General features: G+C 40.7%; 1 protein-coding gene across 1 annotated transcript; it reads left to right on the forward strand.

The window, feature by feature from the left end:
* Nucleotides 1-347: 347 nt before the first annotated feature.
* Nucleotides 348-1,382, forward strand: LOC307095112 (melanoma-associated antigen B5-like; the record flags this gene model as incomplete). The annotated part of the gene is made up of 1 exon (XM_079764280.1): nucleotides 348-1,382. One exon carries the CDS (start codon nucleotides 348-350, stop codon nucleotides 1,380-1,382), a length of 1,035 nt encoding a protein of 344 aa, XP_079620406.1.
* Nucleotides 1,383-10,819: the final 9,437 nt, after the last annotated feature.

Here is a 10,819-nt window from a genome sequence, read left to right on the forward strand (position 1 = left end):
ATTCTTTGTGTCCCATGGTGTCCCACCAGTTGAATGATGCTCTTGAATGTGAAATAACAGATTCCTCAAACTCCAAGACTACCAGCCCCTACTACCTAAGTATGCTTGAGGCAGGACTGGCAGGATGCAGTCTAAAGTTTACTCAAAGCACAAGATGATTAGATCTGGAGCCCTGAGGGTTTTTAGAGAGGTGCCCTTGGGGAGAACTGCAAATGCAGACTTCCTTACAATCAAGGTCCTATTCGTATGCCAAAGGTGCCCATACACTCTTGACCTTCATCCTCCAGGGACTCTCATTACCTATCCTCCTAATACCCTCCTGACTGATTTTTCTGACCATAGTCATCATGCCTCGGAGGCACAAGAGTAAGCGCTGCAAAAAGCAGAATCCACAAGATTCCCAAGATGGAGATGATAGCTGCAAGATGTTACAGGCAGCTGCTACAACAGAAAAGCCCCCCTCCTCATCTTCTGGTTTGGAGAGTAATCCCAAGAGCTCATCAGCTACTGATCTAACTGGTACTTCCCAGGCATCTTGCAGAGCTCCAAATACCTCTATGACCCCTTCTGATGCTTTTCACACAAAATCTGAGAACAGCCAAGATGAGGAGCATTCATGTTCCTCTGAGGTCCTATCTCTGGAGAACACAAGCTGTGATCCTCTGGCTATGGAAGTGACGATCTTGCAGAAGTTTATTTTGTACAGGTATAGAGCGAAGCATCTCATTCTGCGGGAAGACATGATAAATATTATTGACCGAAAGTACCGCCGCCAATTTCCGGAGATCTTCAAGAGAGCCTGTGAGAGTCTTGAGGATCTCTTTGCAGTTGATCTGAAGGAAGCAGACTCAATCAAACCGGCCTATGAACTTGTCAGCAAACTGAAACTCCCCAATAAGGGGAGGGTGCGTGCTGGCAGGGGGTTACCCAAGACTGGTCTCCTGATGAATGTCCTGGGTGTGATCTTCATGAATGGCAACTGTGCCAGTGAGGAAGAGGTCTGGAACTTCCTGAATGCCATGCGAGTGTTCCCTGGGAGGAAACACTACATCTATGGGGAACCTAGGAAGCTTATCACCAAAGATCTAGTCAAGCTAGAGTACCTGGAGTACCGCCAGGTGCCCAACACTGATCCTCCATGCTACGAGTTCCTCTGGGGTCCCAAAGCTTACACAGAAACAACCAAGATGAAAATCCTGGAATTTTGGGCCAAGCTCAATGATAAAGTTCCAACTGCCTTCCCATTACAATACGAAGAAGCTTTGAGAGATGAGATAGAAAGAGCACAAGCCAGATTGGCAGCCAGGATTGGCACTGGTACTGTGGGCCAGAAATATTCCATGGCCTGGTCAACCAGTGTCTCCACACCTAGTAAAATATGAGGATTAATTTTTGTCATGAACAAAATATATGACATCATAATAGAATCTTGCATGGATATGGGAAAGAATCCCACAGTAAATCTGTTGGAATAATAGAATAAAAAAATAAAATATCATCCACCTTGATTCTCCTCCCTCCTTTCCATCTTTTCTTTTGTAAAATTAATTGTTTTATACCTCTATATGCTTAGTTTATTAAAGGATGTAGGTTATAGTAAATCTTAGTACATTAGATCGTCTATTCCCAAATTTAATTGAGCATACGTCTTTAGGAACGCCCTGTGTTAGTACGTGGGATGGTAAGATAAAGGCCCATTCTCCCTTCATAGAACTTTGCTAGCTAGGAGCTTCAATCACTTAAAGAGGATATTGAGGTACTCTCTATGCCTTATAGAAAAGTTAAAAGGGTGGGTGATTTGGGAGGTATTCCAGGTGAAAGCAGTAAGTGGAAATTCTCTGAGACAAAGCAATTTAGATTTGGGGACACTGCAGGTCATTCTGTGAGACATCGCTTTCAGTTGTGCTACATTGTGGAGTGGATGAGGCTGTGGGATTGGTGAGCAGAAGCCAGACACTCAGATGAGATGTCTGAGTTGAGAGAGAAAATATTTGCATGGAAAACAGCATTGTTGTGTAAGGTCTAAAATGAAGACCCAAACCATTAGGGACTCAAATGGGCTAACTGCAAGTTCCCCTCCATACTCTTCACTTACAAAAGTCAATCTTTTAGAATGGGACAAGGCCCAGATATTATTTATTCCTGAGTAGTGGAGTTCTCTTCCCTACTGTCCTGTGGACTTTGCAAACCATCTGATTATATGCTGCAAGGGAAGTAGGGGTCACCTCATCCTCTTGATATGCCCCAGCCTGTCCCCCCAAAACTTGCTCATTCACTTTCCCTGAATGTAACCCCCCTCCTGCCACCGTGGGGCATGTGGTGTCCCTCTCCCCCATCTTGTGAGCTTGCATCATTGAGAAATTGCTGTCTAGCTCATCTCTACAGGGTCCAGTGTTGTGGTTTTGAACACCACATAACCATAAAGCAGAAATCCCATCCTCACCACATGGGGCAAATAGGGAGCCATTGAACATGCTCTTAGGAATTAATTTAGTAGGGAAGATAATCCAGAAAAAACAATCTCTGTCTGGGGCAGTATATTGGTTATTTCAGAGGCTTCCCTAACAACATACCACAGACTGGATAGCTTAATCCATGGAAATTGATTTTCTCACAGTTCTGGAGGCTGGAATTCCAATGTTAAGGTGCTGGCAGGTTTGGTTTGCTCTGAGCCCTCTTTCCTTGGCTTGCAAATGGCTATCCCCTTCTCATGGCTGTCCCTTGTGTGATCACATGCCTGCTGTCTCCTTGGGTGACCTAAACTCTTATAAGGACCCCACTAAGTTTGGATTATGGCCTATCCTAGTGGCCTCATTTTAACTGAACCATCACTTTAAAGACATTATCTCCAACTACAGTCACATTCTGTGGTACTAGGAGTTATGACCTCAACATGAATTTTAGGGGACACAATTCAGCCCTCAGTCTTTGCTATTATCTCTCTGCCAGAAAATAGAATAAACAAAGGGGTATTCTATACACAATAATGGTGAGTTGTACAGGAGCCACCATGTTGACAGTTTTTGCTTTGAACTGGTAGATTCAGATTCTATTTCATTAAAAGGGTATTTAATTAGAGTATCTTAAGTATAATTAGGTGAAGTATATGAGAGGGTTAGATTTTGGTGGGAAAAAATAGAGTAAGTTTGGATGGAAGGACACTTGGATATGTCTGAAAGAGCTGGTCCTTGACAAAAAAAACAAGAATCAATGTTTGCCTTTGAGTAAAAACAGAATTGTCAGTATAATGCCACTCTAATGTGTAATCATTTATTACTAAGTCAGTTTTGTTTGAATAGATATTACATATTTAACCCTTTTCCTGGAATCAAATGTAATTGATTTTGCAATTGATTTCATTGAATTCAGCAAAGATAAGAATGGCGTTTCATTGGTTAGTTCAATCTTCAGTAATTTCACTTTAACAGGTGAAATTTTTAACAGAATTCACATACACCATCAGAAGTCAGTGCTATAATTTCTGTGTAAATATTTGTGAAACTCAATTTAAATTTGGTTTTGATTATTTGAATAAAATATTCATATGTAAGAGCTGTAAATAAATAATAGGCAACTGTTTTTTTTTAAGTCTTTAGAACATTGAAGTCATCAATGCTGCTGAATCAAATTTTGTGACACATACACAAAAAACCCAACAGAAATAATTGCTCAAAGAGGGAAAAATTGCTCAGAGACTGTGTCCCATTGTTAAAGATGACCCAACAAAAATTTGTTTACCAAATATTGCTTTTTTCATCTCCATGTGAATTGCCTTCCTCTCTTTTGAACTCCCAAACCACATCCCACCCCTTATTCTTAGCTCAAGTTGGCATATAAGCCTAACTTCCCAATTATCTTCTGGTCTCATATTCTTATAGACCCCCTGTACCTACATGCATAATTAAATTAGGTTATTTTCAACTGTTAATTTGCCTTAATTTTCCCCTCCCCACAGTGCCATTGGTGTAGTTTTGAATATACTCATTTATATGAATCAAAAAAGTTGATTTCACTTTAATAAAGTAGTAAGTAGCAGATTTTGTTAAAAATATACCTACTGTTAACTGACTTCTAAAAACACAGGCATGGGCAAAAGTAGGTTTACAGTTTGTTGCACTGTGACATTCTTTTGAGTTAAAAACACTGTTGTAATAATTATGATCTTTGTGTCTTTTTCCATACAAGTAACTATAAACCTACTTTTGCCAATTCCTGTATGTATTTAATAAACAAATAAACAAACATATACAATGCTTACTCTTTGCCAGATAACTTTCTGGATATTCTTCTAACTTAATCACCATAGCAACTCTATGAGATCAGAACAGATATTGTGTAGGAAAACATGCCTTGGAAAGCGTCATGGTTCAAGAAAAGAAAAAAACAAAAAGAAAAATGTCATAGACTTTCATGACTTCACGCTACTAGTCATGTGTCCTCAAGTTGGTTATATTAAGATAAACAAAAAGAGGAAATAATTAATTCCAAGGGAAATTCTTTTTCTCCCCTGATTATATGAATAATTAGGAGTGACAGGTATTTTTTTCCTCCAAAGCATCATTGTTTCATGCTTTCACTTTCTTCTCTGTTCCTTATGCTGACAGAGTAAATAATAGTTTTTCCACATTTCCAGTGGGAATTCTAAATTTGCAGCTCTAACGGATTATTAGATAGTGCTTTGGTATTTTTATAACCGTCTCTTTAGTACTATAGAAAGCAAGATGGCAATTGTAAATATTTCACCATAGAACTTTTTTCTTCATACTAAAATTTTTCTAGTCAGAAACAAATGTCATTAGAGATTTAAAAAAAAATGTGGCCTGGCCGGCTTGGCTCAGTGGTTGAGCATCAATCTATGAACCAGGAAGTCATGGTTCAATTCCTGGTCAGGGCACACGCCTGGATTTCAGATTCTATCCCCATTGTGGGCATGCAGGAAGCAGCTGATCAATGATTCTCTCTCATCATTGATGTTTCTATCTCTCTCTTCCTCTCTGAAATCAATAAAAATATATTAATAAATAAATAAATAAGTAAATAAATAAATAAATAATGGAAAATGTGATTTTAGAAAAAGTGCTGGGAGGATGAACAAAAAGGTGAAAAGAATTAAGCACAAATTGTAAAATACAGCATATGGAATATAGTCAATAACCCCATATAATAAAGAGGTAATATGCAAATTGACCCTCACACCCTCACAAGATGGCTGCTGCCATGTCATCACAAGATGGCCACCCCCATGTTGTCACAAGATGTCCTCCCCATGTCATCACAAGATGGCCACCACAAGATGGCCACCCCCATGTAATCACAAGATGGCCACCCCCACATTGTCACAAGATGGACGCACATATGTTGTCACAAGATGGCCGGCAGGGAAGTGCCGTTAGAGACAACCAGGCTTGCAGGGGAGGGAAGTTGGGGAAACCAGGCCTGCAGGGGAGGGCAGTTGGGAGCGACCAGGCCTTCAGGGGAAGGCAGTTGGGGGCGATCGGGTCAGCAGGGGAGCAGGAAGGAAATTACTACAATCTTCTCACCTCCAGGTAGGGAAATGGACTGTCCATATAAAGAAAAATAGTCTTCTGTTCTTGTATTTCTGTTATTTTCTTTAGTATCTTCAAAGATATTGTATGCCCGGCCACTGTGGCTCAGTGGTTTAGCATCAACCTGTCAACTAAGAAGTCCCCGATTCGAAACCCAGTCAAGGGCACAAGCCCATGTTACAGGCTCAATCCCCAGTAGGGGGCATGCAGGAGGCAGCAGATCAATGTTTCTCTCATCATCGATGTTTCTCTACCCCTCTCCCTTCCTCTCTCTCTCTAAAAAAAATATTATAGATTAAATTACTATGTTAAAAGCCTTGTTTTACTTGAATATTTATTAAAGAAAAAGAGTACATTTTTGTTGCTATTATTGATTGGTCTTTCATTTTGTTTCTTTTATGTGATTACATAATATTTCTGATTATTACTTTTTAAAATTACTGTTGTTAAAAGTAAGGTAACCTTCATTATAATGTTTGGTACCTTTGTTGTACCACTGAAGCCTGTATACATAAATATAACTGCTAGTTTGACAGATCATATTCAAAGGTGATATAAATATACTAGAGGCCCAGTGCACGAAATTCATGCATGGGTGTGGTCCCTAGGCCTGGCCGCCAATCAAAGCACAAGCATCTGGTGTGGAAGGGCAGGTCCCAGCTGACCTCTGGGCCCTGGGCAGCACCTGGGCCCCCGGGCCCCCATGTGCCCCCTTCCACCTTAGTCACAGTTCCTGAGTCCCCACATGGAGATGCGGTGAGCGCGGCTGGATGCCACTGGTTTGGGTGCAGCATGGGCCTCTGGAATGCTCAGTGGCACTGCGTGGAAGTTGGGTGGGAAGCACACTCTCTTCTGGCTGGCCTCGCAGACCGGCTCCTGAGCGAACCCAGGGGAGCCCGATCAACCCCTATGGTCCCTGCAGCTATAGCCTGGCTCACTTGGAAGAGGCCGTGCAGGTGTGGGGGTGGGCTCCTCACGGGCGCCTGGCACCTGAGCGTGGGGGCTTCCCTGTGAGAGAGCCCTGGCATTGCTGGGAAGGGTAGCAGGGGGAGTGAGAGCAAGCTCAGCAGACACCCCGCATTTTCACTGCACCTCCTTCCCGTCACCCCCGCACCAAGGTAGCAGGTGAGAGGTCCCAGAGCATCAATGATGCCTGCCATGTTCCATGCCACCCCCTGGTGGTCAGTGCACATCATAGCGAGCAGTTGAACTCTTGGTCAAAAGACCGCTGGAAGGGACAATTTGCATATTAGGCTTTTATTATATAGGATATTTCTTTGAACACCTTTAAATAGTCAATGAGAAAATTCGTGGTCTCTTAAAGATTTTTAAAAAGTGAGTTCTTACTTCTAATTCATATGACTTCATTAATCTTCATATAGAAGCAACCAAGGCAGAAATTATGATTAGTGTTTATATTTTATTTTACTTTCATTTTTTAATTGATCTTTTTTAGAGAAGGAGGAGAGAGAGAGAAAAACATTTATGTGAGAGAGAAACATCGATCTGTTGCCTTCAGGATTGAACACACAAACTTTCTGTGTACAAGATGACACTCCAACCAACCAAGCCACACTTGTCAGGGCAGTGTTTACATTTTATTTTATTATTTTATTTTTTAAAATTTATTTTTATTGGTTTCAGAGAAGAAGGAAAGAGAGAGAGAGAGAAACATCAATGATGAGAGAGAATCACTGATCGGCTGCCTCCTGCATGTGTCCTACTGGGGATCGAGTCCACAACCTGGGCATGTGCCCTTGACCAGAATCGAACTTGGGACCCTTCAGTCTGAAGGCCAACACTCTATTCACTGAGCCAAACTAGCTAGGGCAATATTTACATTTTAAATCTGGGTCTTTTGTCTAGTTATGCAAATTGAAGCCTATTCATTAAATATACCAGTGGCCCGGTGCACAAAATTTGTGCAGGGGGTGGGTGTTCCTCAGCCCAGCCTGCACCCTCTCCAATCTGGGACCCCTCGAAGGATGTCCTACTGCCGGTTTACAGGGATCAGGCCTAAACCAGCAGTTAGACATCCCTCTCGCAATCCGGGACTGTTGGCTCCTAACCGCTCACCTGCCTGTCTGCCTGCCTGATTGCCCCACTCTGCCTGCAGGCCTGCTCGCCCCCAACTACCCGCCGCCACCAGCCTTCTTGCCCCCAAATGCCCCCCCTCCCGCCAGCCTGATCACCCCCAAATACCCCCCGTGCCTGTGTGCTCGCCCCCAACTGCCTCCTCTGCCGGCCTGCTCACTCCCACCTTCCCTCCCCCCTGTTGGCCTGCTCACTTCAAACTGCCCCCACCCCCGCTGTCCTGATCACCTCCAACTGACCTCCACTTATGACCTTCTTGCCCCCAACTGGCCCCCCTGCTGGTCTGCTTACCCCCAACGGCCCCACCCCTCACCAGCCTGATCACCCACAACTGCTGTCCCATCCTGGCCTGATCACCCACAACTGCCCTCCCCTCTTGGCCTCAACCTGCCTCTACCTTGGCCCTGCCACCATGGCTTTGTCCAGAAGAACATCTGGAAGGTCTCCTGGAAGGTCTCCCAGTCTAATTAGCATATTACCTTTTATTAGTATAGATTTGTTCACAACATGCATGATGTATTTTGGCTTTATTCCCAATCAACTTTTTCCCATCCAAGTGTCTGGTTCTTGTCACACTGTTAGCCAGTTGTGGTTTCTGTAGACTAGGTTTTATTTGACATAGTTCTACTTTTAGTTTAGGTTACTTTCTAAATCTGATGTGTGAACAGTACCTTCTGTTCTTTCACATTCTTCTTAATATAAATGTTAAAATTATTATATTTACAATAAAAAGACAAAAAATTGTTCTTTAACCAATAAATACATGAAGTCGCCAGATGGCTTTATCAGCATTTTAAATCTTCTGGGTTGATGAGTTATATTTGAAGCATAAACATCAATTATATCTCCTGTCATGAAACTGTTTGGGATAACCAAATTTCATCAGCATTGATCTGTGCATATTAGATTCTCAGAAGCCCCTGATTTTATAATGAGCACTTGCTTTGGGTTCTACGAGGAATCCCAAACACATAAGTTTCCAAATGAAAACAGACCATATATATAATTACAAAAAGTCTTAAGATTTATTTTTGTGGAATTAAGTTGGTAATTTAATGTTCTTACTGTATTTCAGATGTCCCATTAGGTTAGATAATACTTACTGATCAAGAAAATGCCCAATTTTCATAGATCACAAACATCAAAGTAATTCCTTGAATTCAGCATTGTTCATAGGCAATAATTTACATTTTTGGAACTATATTGCACTCTATTTGGACATTTTCTATCATTATTATGCTAAGTGAAAAAAGCCAGTCAGAGAAAGATAAATATTACATGATCTCAGTTATATGTGGGATCTAATGAACAAAATTAAATGATGAGCAAAATAAGTCCAGTGGTATGGATGCATGGAACAGACTGAGAGATCTCAGAGGGGAGGGGGAAGGGGGGTGGGAAGAGATTAACTTAGGAACACATATGCATATATACATTGTCCATGGACACAGACAATAATGTGGTGAAAGCCTGGAAGGGTGGGGACTTGGTGGAGGGGAGCAAGAAGGGGGGGGTGGGTATAGGGAACATCTGTAATACTGTCAACAGTAAAAAAGGAAAAAAAAATATTCAATTTTATGCTGTATTATAATTTTAAATGTTCCTATAGCTATGTTACCTTCAAATTAAAATTATTCAATTATTAATTGATAAATAAAATTGAACAGAATTAAATGAACAGAGTTGAAAAGAGAATCATGAGAAAAATAAAATAATCCAGAGGAAAACCTCCCCAATAGTAAGCAGAAAATTCACTAGGATGTCAGGGAATAAATCTGGTGATGTAGAAGACCGAAGAAAAGTGAAAAAATGAAAACGAGGGATGAGTTGAAACATATTTTTGGGTAAAAGACAGTGAATATCCATTCTATAAATCTCTAGTAACCTAAACATAAAATTTAAAAAATAATTGGAATATATTCTAACTAATTTTAGAAGACACCAAACTAATTTTGCAAATAAAGCAGTTAAAATTTAATTAAAGAGATACAATCAGAAGACATGCACATGGCCAAAAGATACATGAAAAGGTGCTCAACATCAATAGTTATCAGGGAGATGCAAATCAAACCCACAATAAGCTATCACGTTATCACCTCATACCTGTTAAACTGGCTATTATAAAAAAGACAAGAAATAACAAATGTTGTTGAGAATGTAGAGAAAAGGGAACTCTTTTACATTTGTGGGAATGTAAAGTGGTACAGCTCCTATGTAAAACAATATGGAGGTTCCTCAAAAAATTAAAAATAGAATTACCGTATATTGCAGCAATCTCACTTCCGGGTATTTATCTGAAGGAAACAAAAACTACCTAAAATATATATATATACACCCTATGTTCATTGCAGTATTATTTACAATAGTCAAGACCTGTATGTATGTATGTACATATATATATAGAGGGATGAGCAAAAGTAGGTTTACAGTTGTAATACAAACGAATAATATAATAATTAATAAAACAATAATAAATTCTGCTTTATGTACTCACAACTGTAAACCTACTTTTGCCAACCTGTATATAATGGAATATTATTCATCCATAAAAAAGAAAATCTTAAACTCTTATCAATGAAGAAGGCATGGACTTAAATCTGCATAACAACCTTTCCCTTGTTTACTGTGCTTTTCCTAAAATCCTACTATTACTGGCTCCCCACCCCACTGCATCTTCTTTTGTCATTAACTAGAGATAATATTTAAGGTGGAGGCTTGGACCTTTAGGGAGTTACTCTGTTTTTCTGGGTCTCTCCCATGTATACAGGAGATATACATGTTATTACACTTGTTTGTTTTTCTCCTGCTCATCTGTCTTTTATTGCAGGGGTTCATAACCAAGAACCTAGAAGGTAGGATATTTTTCTTCATCTACAATAGGAACCTTGGGTTTACTTTTTCTTTTCCTTGGGTTGTTTCAAAGTCTCAGCTTGAGGAAATGGCTACTGAACTGTGGAAGAATATAATCTTAGATCTGCTGTTTCTGCCCTCTTTCTTATTGTAAAGATTAGGGCAGTGGGCGGCAAACTGCGGCTCGTGAGCCACATGTGGCTCTTTGGCCCCTTGAGTGTGTGTGGCTCTTCCACAAAATGCCACATGCGGGCACGCATGTACAGTGCAATTGAAACTTCGTGGCCCATGTGCAGAAGTCAGTTTTCGGCACTCAAAAGAAATTTCAA

Source organism: Cnephaeus nilssonii (assembly GCF_951640355.1).
Source record: "Cnephaeus nilssonii genome assembly, chromosome: X".
In the NCBI taxonomy this organism is placed as follows: domain Eukaryota; kingdom Metazoa; phylum Chordata; class Mammalia; order Chiroptera; family Vespertilionidae; genus Cnephaeus; species Cnephaeus nilssonii.